The sequence below is a fragment of the Aythya fuligula genome, chromosome 2 (assembly GCF_009819795.1).
Source record: "Aythya fuligula isolate bAytFul2 chromosome 2, bAytFul2.pri, whole genome shotgun sequence".
NCBI lineage: Eukaryota > Metazoa > Chordata > Aves > Anseriformes > Anatidae > Aythya > Aythya fuligula.
Genome location: NC_045560.1, coordinates 98,697,094 through 98,717,321, shown reverse-complemented (window position 1 = coordinate 98,717,321; position 20,228 = coordinate 98,697,094). Strand labels below are relative to the sequence as shown.

Here is a 20,228-nt window from a genome sequence, read left to right as displayed (position 1 = left end):
CTGGGGAGCCAACCCACTCATGGGATGGTCTCTTGCTTATATTAACGCTGCCTGAAAACACAGTGCTTCCCCAGAAAGTCCATGTGTTAGCGTGGCTGGTTATGTGGGAATAAACAACGTGGAGGTTTCCACCCCTCCATCTTCACAGGAGGACGTAGCAATTTGACACTTGACCTCTTAACCCAGGCATCTTTTGTAGAAACCGAATTTTCTTCCCCACAGGGAAGAATCTGAAGGAGACTCTTAGTTTCAATGAGTTCAGCGTCATTGCCCCACAGGCCCCCTCTCCAGCGTTACTGCGAAAGGAGACAATTTGGCTCCAAAGGACTAACATGACTCTTTTCTAAAAAATATTCTTTTAATTTCAGTCGTATCTGAGGTTATTGAGTCCATATCTGAGGCTAGCAATATTAATCCGTAATGAACTTCCGCGTGGCCTTTATGGGATGAAATTGCCTTGCATGTTAGTACATTCTGAGTAAAAATATTGCTGTGAAATGATAGACCGTATTTATAGCCAACAGGGTGAAATCTTAGCTTCTATATATAAAAAAAAAAAAAAAAAAGAGAGAGAGCATTTACACACTTTTAATGAGTAGTGAGCTTGCCAAAATCTCTCAAATTGTTCCAGAGGTTTGGAATGAAGAATTGTCATTTGAAGATGAGCAATACGAGTTCTGCTGCAATTTCAGTAGCAATCCCCAGACCTGTTTTCTTTATGTCATGAAAACTTTAGAAACATAAACAGTACTGAATTGCCACTGGTATTGAATAATGTGGCTTTTATTGTTGCTTGGGCTCTTCAATATATTCAAGAAAATAATGTAATACTTATTAATAAAGAGAAGGTAACTAAAGATGACTCTGATCTAGTCTGTTGAAAATTTCTCAGTATCCTTAATTTGTTAGTAAATTCAATATATTTTATTTAAGCAGAATCACATATACAGTATATTAACTTTTTTTCCAGGCAATCTTTACTCAGCACAGAAAGGCCAGATGTATGGGAATTGTAAAAAATCAGGATATGCATAAAAACTGTTCAAGTGCATAAAGCAGCCCCATCTGGAAGACATCTAACAGAAATGAAGTTGTACAAAACCATTCCATTGATAATAAAGCTAATTTTTATGGGTCTGACAAGTATGTAATTATGTTCAGTGGTGCTTTTCAGATTTTATCACAGTCAATAAACCGCAGTGGTAATTTCATTCCCATTTGACATATTTACATGGAAACATTTGATTGGAGGAATTAGTAACCCTGAAAGCCTTGATAGATATGTTTTAATGATCTGTGACCTCCGCAGTCCCTCATCTGTTTATTGTTGCAACAGGCGAGAAGTCGTTCCTCTGTGACCTTTGTGGCTTTGCCGGCGGGACACGTCATGCCCTCACCAAGCATCGGAGGCAACACACAGGTCAGTAAAACTGTCTTTACTCCTTGGTATATTTTCTCCAGCAAGGCAGTCCCTCTACGCTGGGGAGTAAAGCAAGTCAAATAGCACATTACAGCACAAATAATACATTGGCTCACTGTTTACTTTGGCCTTTTTTTTTTTTTTTTTTTTCTTTTTTTGTAGAATCTGTGTGCCCAAGGTCTGCATCAAATATGTTAGCTGTGAGTTTGAATAATTGCTTTTGGGGGTATTTTTGGTGTTTTTTCTAAAGAAAGTAGAACTGTAAAGACTGGTTTTCTTCTTTAAATGAACACTAAGTATATTATTTTTTTTCCAAGGCCTAAATAGATTACCTACTGTGAAGATTTTGCAAGAGTCTGCTAGAATGTCCCTGGGTGAAAGTTAGAGACTACATATAGATTAATCCATTATTTTGGAGTGAGACAATGTTGAAAGCTAGTGTTGTTTCATTTGCCCTTTCGTGATTTTAAGATAGTTTGTAATTAATAGATGCTACCTTAAAAGTTACCACACTGTTAGCATGTAAAGCAGGATTTATCTCCCAGAATTAGTAAAGCTTTCCTACCACCTTGTTATAAAAATTTAATATCAGATAAAATTAAATTGGTTCTTGGCTTCAGAAGACCAGAAAAAGTATAAGTATTAAACATTTATTAATACATTTTACACTAATTGTGGTTTTTAGCAGTTCCTAGTAAGTATTTGATTATTTGAATAGATTTTGTTCAAACAGAGGCAGAAGCATCACTGCTTAAACCACTGCAGTTTTTGTTTTACTGACTAGCATGAGAATAATATAGTATCAGGAATTGCTGTATGAGTTAAGTGACCATTGTCTAATGTACAGTGGAAAGAAATAGCTAACAAATGAGAAGCTGTAGTTATATCATGAATTTTCCATGGATTTTTCAAAGGAATCTCTGTGGGAGATTTTATTATATCCCTGAATAATCCTAATTCAGGACACTTACCATCAAAATGCTTAATTTCCTGGAGAGCAGCTACTCTCTTTCTTGAGAGCCTGAAGCCATTCTTTTTACCCCATTTTCAGTTTTATTAAGGCAACCATGTTTGGAGGAAGTCTGATGCTTGCAGAAAGGCAGGGATTTTGGTGTTGATCTGGAAATACTTTTGAAACGATTTTCTCTGTATAGAAACTATGAAGGCCAACTTTGTCCTGTAATTCTAACTAATAATCATACTTTAAAATTTTTCTTCTGTTAGCAAGGAACATACATTTGCAATACAGTACTGCCACAGTCAGTTCCTATTTACTGCAAGATGTTTGTATTTTTAAAATGTCCAAGAAGAAGCATTTAAGTATAATAGCTTTTGTAGTAAAACAGTCCATGAATGGTAATGAGCAATTGTAACCACTGGAATAAAAGTTGTGTGCTTCAGTTGTACCTAATAGTGTCCATTTTGCTGGAACTTTGAAGAATTTTCACACGTTGACTGAAATTTACCAAATCTGGACTGAGAATGAAAATTATTTTATTTTATTTTATTTTATTTTATTTTTAGTAGGAATAAATCGTTGTTATCAATTGGAAGGGAACTATCTTTTGCTTTTTATTGGCCTGCCATGTGGTACACTGGGATCATGTCTATGTGTAGAACTCATGGTGAGTGCAGCCACACAGATGGTAAACAGTGATTTCAGAATGGAAAAGTGGAACAAATGGATATGCTTGTCTTTACACGTCTTGTCTTTACCTTCCGTGTGAGTACATATCTAATTTATCAGAAATGTAAACCCTTATCATAGGTTATATATTTATGGGTTTTGTATCAATAGGCCACAAGCTAATAGAAAAACATATTTCATTATTTCCTGGATTATGTCTAAAATTAGGCTGAAAAACAGTATCTTCCTCATGAAAAGCTGTCCACATTTTGGATGGTGTTTTGCCCTTCTTTTGCCAGTTTGGTAGAGGCTTTTGTGCTATGATCACAGGGATTCACAGGTTATAGATCATGAAGCTTGCATCTAGCAGGCATAACTTTATATTTTATGTCAGGACTGGAGGCTCGTTATTACTTTGCTATTAACTTTATACTATACAGGACAGTATCTCAGAGGCAGAGGGATCTATCTTTTTGGCATTTATCTGCCTCTGTGGCACAAACAATCAGAGATGATTCTTTAGCAGAAAAATTATCTGTAGCTTCTATTTGTTTCAAGGAGAATGACACAATCCACCTTTGTCTGCACTTACATGGGTTCCCTTGTATTTTCATCCAGTGCACAACTTTATTTCAGTTCTTAGCTGCACGCAATCCTCTTTGTACCTGTATTTTTTCTTCTGTGTCCCCAGTTGACACAATTTTCCCTGAGCAGAATGCCAAAGCAAATTACAGTCAGGTTTGAAAGGGATAGGTATCAAAAATGGTCTAAATGGCTTAAATAATTCCCTACTGTAACACAAACTGTCGAGGGGGCTGACAGAGAACATCCTCCAATCCAAGATTTACTTCTATCACCTGTCAGAGACCTTTGATTCAAGGGCAAATGAGCAAATCCTCAGAGGTAGTTGAGGAGTCTTGACCAGCTTAACAAGCCTCCTCTCATCCCAGCCTCAAGGTCTGAGGTGTCCTGACACCCCCAGAGAAACGTTCAGCTGCTCTGATAGATATTTGACACAAGAGGGGAACTGGCTGTAGGACTGGTCACTTAGACTTTTGATGCTCTTCCTTCTTACTCTATTTCTTCTCTTTTTAGACAAGATTATTTTTAACCAGATTATTTAATTCATATTTTGTCCGAGAAAAAAAAAAAATCAAAACCTGCCCTAAGATAGGAAGATAAATAATGTTGCAAATGTTAGTGTTGGCTGCATTTAGAATGAGTTGAATTCTACAAAGCATTTAAAGGATTATCAGAATTTTACAATATAAATAGTAAATAACCTCTAAATCATCCACCAAAAAAGACGCATGAAACATAAGTGCTGTATCATGTATTTTAAATACTTTGTCTTAATCAGAATAAACTATAAAATGACAGGGGAAAAAAAAAAAGGGAAAAAAAGAAAATAGAATTGTTTCTGGCTTGAAATAAAAACATGAAAACAATTCTTAATTTTAATTTTGTTGTTGTTCTTGTTACTGTTCTGCTCTCCTTCTTTGTTTGACTTCACTTCAGTATCACAGTAGTTTTAGCTTCTTCTACATTTTTCCCAGTCAACCTCCATTTTGTGCTGTCATAAGTGGCTCATTCCAACAGTGCTGATCAGTCGCAAGCTGTGTTCTGTTGTGTGAAACTCCTGTTTTATGTTAGTTAGTACTCCTGCAAATTGCAAAAACCCCATCCTCATCTTTTACACAATAGCAGGCTACAGCTGCTTCTCAGGTCATTTGTGGTGGCATCTTCCTGGGAACCACAGAAGTCCATCACAGTAGTAGTGTTAGAGGGTAAGTACACTTACTGTACCCAGCAGCTCTATGGGAGTTACCCTGAACCTCTGGAAATGCTTAGGCAGATTGTGTCTTTGTTCAAATATTTTCATGACTTTTTGAAGATGGTGGCTTATATCATACAGATCACTGTATGATCGGTTCTGCTCACTCATTTCAATCTTGTGCTTCTCAAGACATTTACAGGTCAATGTAATAAAGAAAGAAAATTTAATAATATATGTGTTTTTATCCAGATGAGTGACTCACTTTGTGTTTCTATTTCTCAAGTGAACTGCTCTTTGACTTTAATGTGTAGTTACATTACTCAGCATTGAATTTAATGTATAATGTATCCTCATCCCTTCAACTTCCCCACCACAGCTTAAAAAAATAGTGTTGAATACCACAGAATATGTAGCACAGTTAAGGCAACTTACCGCTCATGAGGTGAAATATGAAGAGGATCTGTGTTGTTTTTCATTGCGCTTTGTGCCAACATTTTCAGCACAGTGTAGAACTTAATTCGAGCAAACTTCTAGCCGTAAATGACACCAAAATCCTGGGTATCTTAAAAACTTTCTGCTTAAGAGAAATTGTCAAGTAGATCATTTTTCCACTCCTTTGGGTTTGTCATAAAACAAACAAACAAACAAACAAACAAACAAAAAGTAATTAAGGATGAAGTTATTTTTGTATGTCATATGCAAAAAAAAGATGACCAAACTAAAAGCAAGTAGAATTTGCTTCAATATATTTCAGTCTTCGTTAGCAAGCCTGGAACTGTCCTCTCAGGGAACATTCTCAACAAAAGCCAGAAATTGTTGGAAATAAGAAGAAAACACCTGTAACCTGGAAGCAGAAGGCCACATTTTGAGGTCTACTGATTCCTTAGGAGAAATAAAACTTCTGGGATTTTTTCTGTCCTGCATAGCACATCCTGTGAAAGACAAAGAGGACTAAAAGCAATGGTTTCCTTTTGAGGAAATTTTCTTCCATCTTGCTAAGATTCTGATAAGTCATTGAAGACTTTTAATTTGAAGGCATCATTAGACTTATTTATTTTTCCCTTCATTTATATAAAAGCTGGATCTTCATATAAATGCTTGTATAATTTATGGGTGGAAATCGTCTGGACAGTCATGATTGTAAATAAAATCTTCACTTTGCCATCCCCAAGTAAGCATCTATCACCAAGATTTGTAATTTTTGTTATTGTGTTATTTCATTTTTCCTCTAAAAATTACATGTTGAGAACATAACTGCACATAGAAATTTATGATTAAAGCAAGGTATGCTCTGTGTCCTGAAAAGCTCATCATCAAAGACAGAGAACTAAAAAGAGGTAATTTAAGAGAAAAGAGGAAGGAAGAAAGAAAAGGAAAGCTGTAATTTGGGATGAAAAGATAAGACGGATGCTTAAAGAAATCAGTGCAGAATTTGAAGAGAGGCAGGAGGAAAAAAAGCCTTAGTCATGATTTTTTAAGAGTAGTAGAATGTGCAGAGCTGAAGCTGACCGGCTTAATAACTGCCTGTTATGTACAGAGTAGTGCTCCCCACCATTTCACCCTTTTATTGATTTCTTTCGCAAGCTTTGTTGGAGCTGAAATTTTGTGTGTCAGGTGACTTAGACAATTAAAGTACCTCAGAGGTTGCTCACAGTATTCTTGTCAAAAAAGCAAAACCATTTCTTCTTTTGTGATGCTCTAGCTAGAAATCATGCTTTTTGAAAGTGCTTATGTTAAAAACAAAACAACAACAACAAAAACACACAAAGATACTTGCTCTTTAATTTTGGAAGGTGTGTCCTTCCTTTTTTTCCCACAGAGCTTCTTGACCATCAGGGCATTCTGGGGCACCTGTTCTTCTCTTTGTGGGTTTGTTATTGATAGAGCTAGGGGTGGTGAGGCATGAAGTTTTCCATTTTCCATACTGGTAAGGGCTGGTGGCTTTCCTTTTTAAATCTTTAAATAGGTAGAATTTGTCCTTACCCCCATATTTTTCAATACACCGTTTTATAATTATTGGAAGCAATATTATTTTAAAATACTGTCATTGTTGCTTTTTTGATTTCTGTGATTTTAATTTTATATTAATTGACTGGGGCTGAGGGAGAACCCTTCTGGACTGTTTAATGGCAGCCAGTATAAAAGTCAAATAAAGTTCGATGGCTGAAATGTCTGGGGGCGGGGACTGGAGAAGGAAAATTGGGACACAAAGACAGATATAGAACATTTTCTCCCAAAGATAATAAAGAAAAAGAAAATGAGTAGTAAGAAGTACTGCTGCTACAGCTCTTCAGACCAACCCTGCCCTCAACCCAGAGAAATACCTAATCTTTTAGATTTTTTCTAATGTACATACCGACCTGGTTAATTTTTCAGTAAAAATAAATACTATTCCCCTTGTGCAGCTGCTAAGAATTATAGGCCATGCTAGGCAGTCATTTTTTTCCCCAGTTTAGTTGGCTTCTGTTGTGTGGTACTGCTGTGATGTATTTTCTGTCAGGTGAAATTTATACATCGTCCACTTGACAGGAGCAGTTAGCCACAAGGATTTCCTGAGGAGAAACTTCCTGGAGCAGTGGGCGAGGATTATCATTTTTCTTCTGGTCACGATGGACTTTCCAAGCCCTCCCGGCTTCCACGGGCCCTCACTCATCTGTCAGCTCCTCTGGCCCTGCCCCAGCACAGCAGCGGCCCTTCCCCAACGCGTCCTCCACCAAATGGCAAACTAAAAATCCGCGCTTAGTTCAGATCTGCTTTTTAGCAAGGGGGCGAGCTTGCAAGGTTCAAATGCGTTTTAAATGGAAGAATTTAAAGAAAGCATCTATGCTACCTAAAATGCCCGTAGCTTTGCGACTTGGGCTACAGAATGTTGCTGTCTTTGCTGGAAGGTAAAATAAATCAGACAGAGGAAATCTTCGGTTCAAGAACAGGTTGTGTTGCTAGGGAGTCCATGGCCTCCCAGAGAGTTTAATTGAAGATGAAGCCAATACCATTCAAGCTGCTGGGAGAATCAGTTTCTCCTGAACAGAGAGTCAGTGTCTGACAAGAAAACCCCATTTGGGGCAGAAAGACATACTTTCTAGCAGTCTCAATTTGTCCAGCATAGAGGCTTCTGCATTGTGTCCTGCCCCTTCACCTTTCCATGTCCCATGAAACAATAAGTGAAAAATAGTAGGTGAAATTCTCTGCCGCAGCTGCTAGGAGCAATTATTCCAGCTCTTTACGGAGCTTTCAGAAGCTGCTCCATTGTCCATCCTTACAGGCTTTTCAGGCCCAAGGACCCTGCATTTCTTTTTTTGCTTGAGAGGGGGAAAAAGCAGTCTCCAGAAATGAGAAATGCAGATTTCTGTATCTGCTCAGAATTCTGGCAAAGTCCCTGTGGAAGTCCTGATTGTCTTGTGCTTTTAGCAGGCTTGGAAAATCTGGCTTGGAGGCATGGCTGCTCGGGAGTGCCCTTTGTTAGTCATGTGTCTTCTGCTGGCGATGGGTTTCTTGCTGTCACTCTGAAAAACTGCAGGTTGTGCCTCCTTAGAGACTTAGGGTTCAGTTTTGAGGCCTCCTATTCTAGACCTCTGAACAGTCTACAAGGTAGGTGTCTGTCCCTCGCAGTTTTAATTAGACTTCTTAAGTTAGGGATGTTGATTCCTTATGTAATCTTTAAGATATAAATACTTCTGAAGGCTTCCACAATACGATCAAGATTGCCTATGTTAGGAGCTGCCTTCTGTCTTCTGCATACAAAAAGGAACCCGTCTCCTCTCTAAGTGGTAATTATATGTGCCTTTAAGCCACACAGAGTATTTCTGGTGCAACTAGTTGGAAAAATGGGATGCAGGTGTCTTAGCTGGGCTTCACAGTATATGTATCTGTCATGAGATTTTATCTTAGTGCTCTCAGAGGGCTCCACCCCTCAACTGGAATGGAAAAATACTCTTTTTACATAATAACTTATAAGCTAGAGTTGAGATCTTTATCTTTCTTTAATTAGTAGTCCTCTAGAATTTTTCAGTGCTGTTGTACATTCAGCAGAGATTGAATTCTAGTCTTCTGAAAATATTTAGTCTATTTTTTTCCCCATTAACCTTTTAAGTCTTTTTGCTGAAAGTTTCCCACTTTTCAGAAAATCTTCACAAGGACAGAAGAACAGCAAGCAAGAGAAGGGGGGTGGAGAACTGAGTTGTTTCATATTCTTAGCCCCAGTTTATGCATTAAAAATGTTGGAGCAGAGATATATTAAAAAAATAATAATAATTTCTTCCTAGATGTATTCATTTCTGAGCACTGAATGCAAGCTCCAGACTGATTTCTCACCTTCTGTCTCCAAAAGCATTTCCTTCTAGTCTGTGCATGGGCCCAGCTTCAACAGAAGATGCAGGGTGCGAGGAATGCCTTTCTCCTGGTGAAGATATTTTCATGACATAAGGCCCTTGTAACTTGGTTACTCTGTTTCATGCAGTTCTTCCTCCTCCTTTTTTGCTGTTATAACACCACATGGGAAGTCAGCTGGTGTCAGAAGTGTATATGCCATAGTAAGAGTAGTATTTTGTAATGTATACGTTGTATTTGATGATGTATTTTTCATTTGCTGTTGTGATTTATACGTAGACTAAAACCTGTCCCAAGGGGGTTGCCAGAAATTTAGATTTGTTTTCCTTTTCTGTTGATGAAAATTGATAATGCATATCTTCTCTTGTCACCTTCTAGGAGAGAAACCATTCAAATGTGATGAGTGCAACTTCGCTTCCACAACACAATCGCATCTGACACGACATAAGCGTGTCCATACTGGAGAAAAGCCTTACAGATGTCCCTGGTGTGACTACAGGTAATGAGTCATTAACTAAAGCATGATGAGAGAAGGGTTAAGGTGATCAGATGAGGTTCATTTGAAGTCACCAATAAAAATATATTGCCATTAAAACACCATCAGGGCAGCAGTAATTGCATATTAAATTAGGAGCTAAATTTAAAAACTTAGTCTTCAGTATTTAGGTATTACTTTATAAAGAAAAACAAATGATGGGAAACCTTTTAGTGGTAACACTGCATTGCTAATGTTGAGTGTTTGTTTCACAGCTGCTCTGGTGTCTGTTAGAATTCTCCATGGTGAGACCGCTTATCTGCATTGCCTTTTCAAATCAGTTGCTGTTTTGAAATTTTTCTCGGTTGAGTTGCAACCATTTCACCAAGAAAGGAAAAGTCCCCTAAAAGGCTTAGCAACCTAAATACTCATCAGACACTTATTAGAACTGGAAGCAACTGGAGCTAGTTAAAGAGCCGCAGTCTTTTTTTCTGGTTCAGTTTTCCTTCTCCTTGCCAGCCAAGCTGATTGGGTGAGAGTGGCTGTAGGGTGGTTGCATGGCAAAATCTCCCATGTTACACCACGAAAACCCACCCTCTTAGGACAGTAGATTAAGTTCTCAGAAACCACATGAATGGGCAGGTGAAATTACTTGTGGTGCTCACCCCATGTGTCTTTTGTTCATTATAGGCTAGTTAATAATGATCTCATATTGCTTTGTTAGTGATTCTTTAGTTTTCTTATACATACATCCCCTACAGTCTTTAATATCTTGCAGTGAGGTGGGTTGTATATGTGCATTACGAAAGAATCCATAGACGTTATTCATAAGCAATTTACAAGAGTTGCAATTCAAAAACTTTTTTTTAAATTGCTATTTTATTTGATAAATGGTATATGACTATGGAATTAGATGCATGTGCTGTGATGCATGCACATAAGAGGAGAAAGTTAAACATCTGATTATACCACTGTAGAATTTTGTATTTTCTTTTAATGCTGAGCACACAACTGTAATGTTCTTTTAGTATAAGTTTTAATGTAGTTTCCTAAAACAAGATTGTATAACAAAGGCTAGCCACTCTCATAATACCTGGTTTCAAAGTATTTATGAGCCTCTTTAAAGAAAGCTTCTGTACAGAAAGCTTCTGCAGATATCATGCGTTTTCTGTACAAAAATTTTTGTTGGTCTGTGCATATGGAGCAAATGTTCTGTGAACTCTTACTGAGCTCCCATTAAATTACTGCCTAGAACTGTGGAGAAATGAATTTGATAACCTGGAGGGGGTGGCTTCCCTTTCTGTGCTTCTACCTTATGGCATCCTCCCCCCCTTTTTTTTTCCTCTCAAAAATTGAATGTTCCTATTGGCTTTGATACGTCATTTAAGGACAGGTGTTGTTTTATTCGTCAAAATGGTTATGTTAAAAGATCTGTGTTGAAGCAAGTGAGAACATATATGTGATAGCGTGACATGCTGTGCAGCAGTGAAGGTAACAGGACTGCTATGTCTTTGAGCCTGCATGTTTCGGAAGGCTTAATCTTGTGGTCATCCACTTTCATGGTCTGGAGGAATGGTCTTGCTACAGAACTGGGTAGAGAGGTGAGGTGCAGGGGGTTTGAGCATCTGACGTGGAGACACTACAGAGTGGGAGCGCTGTGGGTATGAATCAAAGTTTGCAGTTGTGGGTTTCTTACACTTGCACAATGAGTGGATGTAATTCCCCTCCTTAGTATGACAAAATAACTTTAATGCTCTGTGCAGCGAAAGACAGGAGATACTTTTCTTCAGATGGACAGTTTTCTGTATGGGATAGGAATTTCAAGAAATGACAGGTTTTTACAAGTATTTTGTTATATTGGATGTTATTAGAATAGAAGAAAACATAGCTTAGTCATTTTATCAGGATTAACAAGAAATCTCTAAGACCCCCTGCCTGTATATTATTGAAAAATAAATGCTTCATGATAACAGGATGCTAGTTTCCATTCCTCATAGGCCAATTTTGACTCTTTGGAGGCTGAGCTCTACAGATACCAGCTGATGCAGCTTTGATTCTGCAGGAAACTCATTCTGAGCTCAGCTGCAAAACATCTGGCAGGGATGCAGCACTGAGAGCTGTGCTGCTGCTGCTGCAAGCTCACAGAGGCAGCGAGGCACTTCATGTAGCCGTGGAGGAGCCAGCAGAGGGGCTGCTGTATTTATTAGCCCAGCAGTCCTGCTTGTGCCTGCCAGTTTCCACTGTCCTGGGATATTAGGCAGCCTTGTTGGCAAATACGCTTTATGTGCTCTGCCCAACTCTTTTTTTTTTTTCTCCTTTTTGTTTTAATACATTTTTAAGGAACTCACACCTTGCCTCCTTGTCAGCTCAGCTAGTGCTACCTGTTTTCCTGAAAAGGTATTAGCAACCCTGTAAATCATGTCCTTCACACCAGTTCAGCAGATCGTACTTACTCGTGTGAGTGTCACTTACAGAAAACCTGAAATCGAGATTTTAAATTCTGCTGGCCCGGTGATGAAATTCACCCCCGTGCCTGGAGCCTGAGTTCTCACTTTGGTGACTCCAGCTCAGCCGGCGTGCTCCGAGTTCACCCAGGCTGTTTCAGATGATGCTGTTGGGTGTTGCTTGGCAACTGCAGACTCTTTAACGACCTTTGTAGCTTCAGTGAGAGGAATATTCCTCATCTTGTGCGTGGATCTGGAGCAGAGCACTGTTAGTGCTATCACCACACCTCCTTCCACTGATCGGTGGAGTCATCTCTGTATTCTATACTTTGGGACACTCGAATAAACAAGCTCCGAATACAGGATGTTGTAATTATTCCTGTCCGGCTCGGTGGGTTCTTAGAGATGCTTTCAAGCTTTTGAGTTCTTCAGGAAGAAACTGTGAACAGTTACCTTGCAAAACCTCTTGCCTCTTGTCTACTGAGCGAGAGGCTACTTGACCTGAGCTAGAAGTACAGAAAGGCAGGCTATTAAAAGAAGTGAATCTGAATTTAGGAACTGTTAGGAAAATCTGAATCATTTGTGACTATACAGGCACCTATAACTTTTTTTTTTCTTAGCTGCAAAAACTAAAGTAAAATAGACTGTAAGATACCAGGGGGAAAAGATCTTGGCTGCATGAAACAGAAAAGGGAATTTGTTCCCTCTAACACTCAGCATGGGAAAGTCTTTTTGTAACTAGGAACAGGCATGAATGGATGTGGTTTCCCCAGGTGAATAATAAACTAATCTAGCATTTCCATCGCACAAATTTTATATTCTCAATAGCACACACATTCCCAAAAGGAAATGGGAAATGTTGGTCATTTTTTTTGATTGAATTGCTTTTATAATCTATGTTTATGATTGGAAGTAAATATTCTTGCAAAACTAATATCAGCCATCTCTACTTTTTGTACTTTTTGTAATGCTTGATTTTTTTTTTTCCTAAATCTTTAGCACATTGTTAACAAATAAGTGAACTTCTGCTTCACTATATAGCATGATACAACTTCTAGTAATTATAATTAGAAATTATATTTTCCATCTAGTTTTTAAAATACAATTCCTTTTGAAGGAAGAAAAATATATATAATAAAAAATTGCTTGTTAAAAGTTTCCGCTATATTTTTCCACCTTTGTATTTTAAAATTAAGTCAATTCTATTTAGATTTTTTTAAATGATGCACATTTTTGCTTTGCATTTTCATTTTCAAATCAGTGTGTTTCGCCATTCTTATGTTACTGTACTTCATCACACAAAAATATTCGTTTACTCCTAATTAAAGTTCACAGCAATTTTATAATACAGAATCAGCCTCAGACACCAACATTATATATGCAATGCTTATTTTATATTTCCAAGTCATTTACAAAAGATGTGTTATGCAGCTAAACTTTTTAAATTGCACGGTCCTAGAGTAATGCCATCCAAAATACTGTTTGCATTTTGCGATGGGCACAGTAAGAAGCAAAGAGTCACGTAACATCATGAAGCTGAGTAATGCCTGTGAACTTCAACTAATTTCTAAAATGAACTATTCTGTGGCCAGACGTTATAGACCTGCAATACATTTAGGCACCTGAATTTAACCTGATTTTGGAAGTGCTGAACTAATATATATATGCCCAATGATACCAGTGAAAGATGCAGATACACAGCATTTTCAGAAATAGAACGAGTTTTGAGCCTGTGTTTAACATAAGTAATTCCTATGGAATTAGGAATCTCATTTTAGTTGTAGGCTTCAAATTCAAGTATCATTAATACTAACTTTCCATGTGACTATCACAGCTTCTTGGGGAAATAATAATTTATGTTCAGGGTGTGGGTATAGGGGTGTTTTAGTACCAAATGGATTTGGATTACTTTGTTTGGAGGGCTGTGTCAAAAGGCAGAGCCCTGCTTTTCAGTTCAAATTTGTTGGAGTTCAGGGCTCAGGAGGAACGCCGGCTTAGTTTCACGTTACAGAATGAGTATTGCTACAACTTTGACCAAGAGACTGTGGGACAGGTATAATGGTAACAAACTCTGTGCTGTCCCTGTGCTGCAGTTAAAGAAAATGACTCTTGCTTGTCTGGGACTCTGCCGCGTGGTTTAATTTTGCATGGAGTACCTGTGGTGGCCAGGGGAAGGAAGGAATGGAGGACAGCATCCAGGGGAATGGGGATGTTCCACAGTCAGAGATACGAAAGGTTTAGAAGCTGTGTAAATCACAAAGCCAGGCCAGCAAAACAGCATGAATTCCATAAATGCACCTTTCCGTGAAGTATATGACTTGTGAAGGATGCCTTACAAGACTGAGAATAAATAGCATACATTTTTAATATAATTATGTAAACTAAAATAAATATTTTACATTTATTATGCATAATAAAATAATTAGACAACATTCTGCGGGGGATTATGGCATCTGAAATTCCAAGTGCAGAAGGATTCATTGCGTATTTTCAGCAGCAGCGGCAGCATGACTTAGGGGGAGCGACTCCACGGGGGCTACTTTTCTTTTTTTGGACAGCATCCCTAGGGAGTTCCTCTTTCCCTCTGACTTATAGTATATGTTCATAGGCTGTAAAGACCAGTTCATAATACACTCTAGGATTTGCACCCCAGTCGGAAGAATGTGCAAAGTAAGTGTTTTCTCGCTGTTTGTGTTAGTGAATTTAATAACCTTTCCTTGTCTCCATATCGTTGCGTCAGCTGTGCGCTGTTCCCTGGTTTTATCAAGGATAACTAGGGACTGCTTTAAGTGCTGAGGTAACGGTATATACTTATTCACAGCGAAACTGAAAGGCCATTAAGGCAACTTCTACATAAAATGATGAAACGGTGTATTTATCATTAAAATGTTAGCATTAATATGCACTTTTTACCAGGGAAGTTTTAGATGCATGTGCAGGAAATAACTAGGTTATACAGCTGTGTGGAGAGTGAGGCTGATGAGGATGCCAAGTGGCAACAACCTATGGAAAAACACTTCTCTGCATATCACAAAGGCAGAATCAGGCAAAAAAAAAAAAAAGCGTATACTTTGTATGAATAAGAAATTGCCGAGGACAATAATGCATGTATGTAATAGAGCATACTGGGTCTTCAGGAAGCACTTAACTTTCCCTTGTGCTCTGCAGCAGGAGTGGAGGGCATCCAGTGCATTGTGCTAGCAGGCATATAAACAAATGGAGATGGACGTTGGAGAGAAATTCTGTCAGTGCATGGGCGTAGTTCCCAGATGCAGACTCCTCACAGCATTATACAACCTTTAGTTTTTAATAAACATTCAGATAAAGTATTTGATAATACCTCTATTAATCTCGCATAAAATATACTGTAGCATTAAAGGCTATAAAAGAAAAAGAAAATCTGAAAAAAAAATGTAGAGCTGCAAAAACACTTTAACTATTCTAGTGAATACATGGCATACAAACATTGATTGGTATTATTCTGCTTATGATGTTTCTGTTACTTAATAAAACATTTTATATTCATCTTAGCTGGAGCAGATAGTTCACACAGTAATTAAGTGCGATAGTGCAAAATCATCCATCATGTTAACCAAGAGACTTGACTTCATCTGTAGTTCCTAAAATTGAGAAACTTGTGGAATTAGAGAGCACACAAATGATGGTATGGCCCTCACTGAGAGATGTGCATGCTGTCTGCACTGGCTGAGAAAGCCTGTCTCTGAAATTTTGGAGAATTGTGTTGGTGGCAGTGTGCAAAAGAACTTACACTGCAACTCTCTTGGCTCTGCCCATCCTCCCTGCCAGATGCCAGTGTCACTGCATGGACCATTTGAGGCAAGGTACGTTTATTAGATTACATGATTGTTTCTTTTAAAAAAAATCTTAATATAAACACACACACAAGGAGTAGGTGTATGTAGAGTGGACATATGTCCACAACAAAATTGCCCATTTAAGTGGCTTTTGCACAGCATCAGCATACACTAGTCACTTTGTGAAGATGATTGCTTTCCATATTTTTAATTTATGGCATAGTAAATACACTGTAATTAGTAGAAGGGTAATACAGCTTTTTTATTTATTATAACGAATCATACTTATTCCCTATGATATGAAAATCCATCAATAATGCAATGGTAACTCTAGCTTCTTTTTTTATTGTTGTTGTTCTTTTATTATGTTTATTTATTTATTCCCATTTCCCAAAAATATTTATTTATTTCCCTGTGCTCACTATAATGAAGAGGAACTAAAAACTGCCTTATAAATTCAATGAATCTGTGATTTTTGTGCTAACGTTCACCCACAGACTTGGGATTTTCAAGTATCTTTAAACCAGGATGCAAATGCATGTATTGATAATAGTATTCGAGCCTCGTTTTGGATTGAATCCTGTGAAGAGCATTTAAGTGATATATTTGGGACCATGCTAAGTTATTCTGTTGTTTAAAGCACTGAGTTTGATGTTACTGAGGCATACAGACATCTATGTAATGTACGATGTTTGTAGTTTTAACTTTGGTCAACTCTTCTCTGCTGCAGCCTGTTGTGGTCCTAGCTCAGCGCTCTGTCAGTTCACACTCTAAAGCTCTTCAAAGCCATTCCCAGGTTCTTGGTTTCTTTCAGTAGGTAGTGTCTCCCCCTTGCTGTCCAATTTGGGCTTTGTCCCTAAACTCTTGTGACTCAGGAGCTAGGTACAGGGGTGTTCTGGTGCACCCTTTTTTTGCATGGAAGTCCAAAACACTTAACCCAAAGCCTGAAGTAATTGGTGTCTTGGAAATACGAATAAGAGCCCTTCATGCGATGAACAGGTTAACGTAACGAATGTCTTCTGTTACCGCATTTTATCTTCTCTCTGTCCTCACACTTCTTTTTCCCTATCCCATGTAAACATTGCCATTGTATCTCTTCCTCTTTCTTCTTATGGAACATAAATATATTAAAATATATATACCTATATTTGTATTTAATAAGTAAAAATGTTTATAAATTTGGAACACCTGCATGTATTTCAAACTAAAATAACCATAAATAGGCTGCATTTTGATAGCAAATAGAATTTCAATGCTAACTGCAACAATTGCAACACTAGGGACTGAATGTAGCTATTAGTTTTTTTTTAAAAAAAAAAAAGAGTTCGTTTCTTTTGCCATTCTTTAATCCCCGATCCAGTCATTACAAAAGGGTCAAAGCAACCTTTCGGGGTGGTCAGTCTATAAGGAATTGTTATTGCTCACTACCTGAGTGGTAGTTAGCAATCTTTGAAAAATATTTTGGTAGTTTTACAGGCCTTAGAGGTGAAATTAATACACAAGTCTGCTGTGTTACATATGATTTATTCTCCGGGCTGTATGGCCATTACCATGTTAAAAAGTTTTTGTAGTAACTCTGTCTTTATAAAAACCTTCCCTCTTCCTCCTTCATTCCTTCATATGTCACATACAAAATAAGTTTAAATGTTAGGAACTACTAGGAAACAAATTCTTTTCAGAAACAGTTCCAAAAAGGGGAATAGCCTAGAGCAGGGTCGGGGAGGGAAAGATATTTGCACTCTAAATGCTGATGAAAATAAGAGAAAGAAAATAATTGCTGGAAGAAAGGAAGGAAGGAAATAAGAGTGATGTGTATCTTTTTGCTGCTTAGGTACTTCTAGTGAATTGGAATTTGTGAGCAATTTTCAAATAAGTATGACTTTATTAGGAAGCCCTGATTTTTTGAAGATAAATGAAGGAGCTTGCTGGTTCCAGCAGTCGCCCTTGTTTCTGTGACAGCTTCTGCCTGATTTCCTCCAGATCAGTGTGCCGGGGTCCTGGGAACACGGGTAACACAGGTAACCCTGAATTTTCAGACCCCCTCACTGCTTCAAAAGTGGAAGCTGTGGGCCAGATATGCCAGGCCTGAGCCTTTGCTGAATGGTATTTTCCCTGGGCCACAACAAAGCTGAGCAGGATTGAGGCTCCTGGGCAGCATTGGAACCTGGGGTCTGGTGCTCCTGGCCAGCCTCTGGGTGGTGAGCCCCAAAGGACCAAAAGCCCATACAAAGAGCAGGCTGGAGAGGAGCTTTTTGTCCAACTGACTTATTAAGTCACTCCTTACAACAGTTTTATCCCTGATTGGCATGGTCTTTGTGGTTTTGCTGGGCCTCTCTAGGTCTGAATAACAGGCATAGGTACTGTTGAGACCTCTTAAGAACTTTATACAAGTCAGCATTTACAGCCCCCAGTTTTGCTATTGGAAGTGAGGAGTGCTGGTCTGGTGTTACCATAGTTCTTTTTTTTGGAAAAACACTTAAATCCCTAATATATTTTTCCTTTCTGTCTATTAAAAAGTAAAAAGTGGTGTAAAGCATTCATAGGATCTGTTTTTTATTAGGTTTATTATTTAGGTTTACTTGTTCATTTTTTATCTTCAGTCTCTCACATAATATTACATTTGGCTGAATTGTGTTTTGTTTTTGTTTGTTTGTTTTAATTATTTTCATTTTTATTTTTATTTTTTTTAATAATGGAAAAATAATCAAGGGAAAACAAAAGACATTATCCAAAATGTATATGAAAAAGGCTGTCCTGTATTCTCGGATGCTGTGGGCCAAAGTTATTGTTTTTCATTTTGCCTCCTTGGGGAAGAGGTGCAGTTTGTATGGCACTCCTTCTCTTTCCCACACAGGTCCCAAGCACTGGGGCCCAGTGTGTTGGGAGAAACAAACTGGTGCAACGCTGCTCTCCCATCTCCCACCCACATAGGCAAGGGATCAGACAGGAGATTTTCCTTAGTACTTCTCCACCTCCTTCTGTAAATGAACTGAAACAGGGAGGGAGTGGGATCTGAAAGGGGCAGGAAATTATCTGCTGCTGTTCATAGCCCAAGAGCAAATTGATGCTTCTTCCTGAAGTAGAGAGGAGGTCAGAAAATGACTTTAGACTCTCGTGTACTGCCAGGGTCCCCCTGCTGCTCCAAGGGCCGGTATCACAGTTGCAGGCTGCTCCATGCCTCAGGCCAGCTGCCTGCCAGGCCAAGTCTGGTTTGCTTTTATTTCCACTGAGGCAAGCTGCCCAGCTCACCGTGATTCCTAGGATGTAGCTCCATACACATACTTGTTTATTTTTAAATAGTGCTTTAAAGTAGCTCTTCTTCTGATGCTCTTCACCGTTGCTATCTACTTATATTTCTAGTGTTTTTGTCATAACCCCTCCCCACACACACAACTAGAAACTCTTCAGTCCACAAGACTCTAAATCTCTTTGGGTTATAATTCCACAAATAGATCAAGTGGTTCTACTGACATCATAAACCACCTGAACATCCTCCTCCTAGTTTATTGTGGTACTACAAGTACCACCTAAAATACCCTATTTATAGCTTTGTGTTTATCACTTCAGTACACTCTCCTGCAGTCCTCATTCGAGCTAATTATGGATTCTCACTAACAACTCTGTACTCGAGGAACATCGTTTATTCAGCTAGAAATCCAGTGTGGAACATCTTCCCATCCTAAGCTCCTCTAAACACTTCTGTTTGAAATTTTGCATGTGTCATCTACCGGGCAAGCAATACTTTAGAATCATTTCAGAGTTGTAGAAGTTACTGGGAAAGTATCAAAAGGAATTATTCAGTTCTAATGGTTTTTCACTAGAAAAATGCGCTATTTTGTAAATCTTTTTATTAACAAGCTCTTGGTAAGATACAGAGAACCATTTCCATTAGCAAGTTTTTGAGATATCTGCTGTGGGTATTTTAAAATACAAGCCATTAGTAATTCATTTTCTTTTCAGGAATGAGAACGTGCATCTTGAGTTCAAAAAGGCAATTCTTATAAATCAGTTAAAGAGGATTGATTTTTAGCCTGGTGTCCCTAACTTATTCTGAGGCTTGCACCTAACCATCCATCCATCCATCCATCCATCCATCCATCCATCCATCCATCCATCTTCTGTCAATTTCTTTAATAACTTCTAAAGCTGTTGGTCAGTTTCAGTCAAAATTGACACGCCGTAGTAGTTGCTGAGATTATTTAAGTTCATACATCTTTCTTGAAAGAGGTGAATGAGGAGAGGAGAGAGCCAACGAGGAACAGGCAGGCACCAAATTCATCTTTCATGCATTCTTTTGCCTTACAGCCGGACAGTGGATTTTTCCAGCCTTGCCACCCAGCCCAG

General features: G+C 38.3%; 1 protein-coding gene across 1 annotated transcript in view; it reads left to right on the top strand.

The window, feature by feature from the left end:
- Nucleotides 1-20,228, top strand: part of ZNF407 (zinc finger protein 407) — a 333,749-nt gene that overhangs the window by 197,328 nt on the left and 116,193 nt on the right. Inside the window, exons 6-7 of the mRNA XM_032182317.1 lie at nucleotides 1,337-1,420; nucleotides 9,529-9,649. Of these exons, the coding sequence (XP_032038208.1) occupies nucleotides 1,337-1,420; nucleotides 9,529-9,649 (205 nt within the window). The remainder of the gene's footprint in view (nucleotides 1-1,336; nucleotides 1,421-9,528; nucleotides 9,650-20,228) is intronic.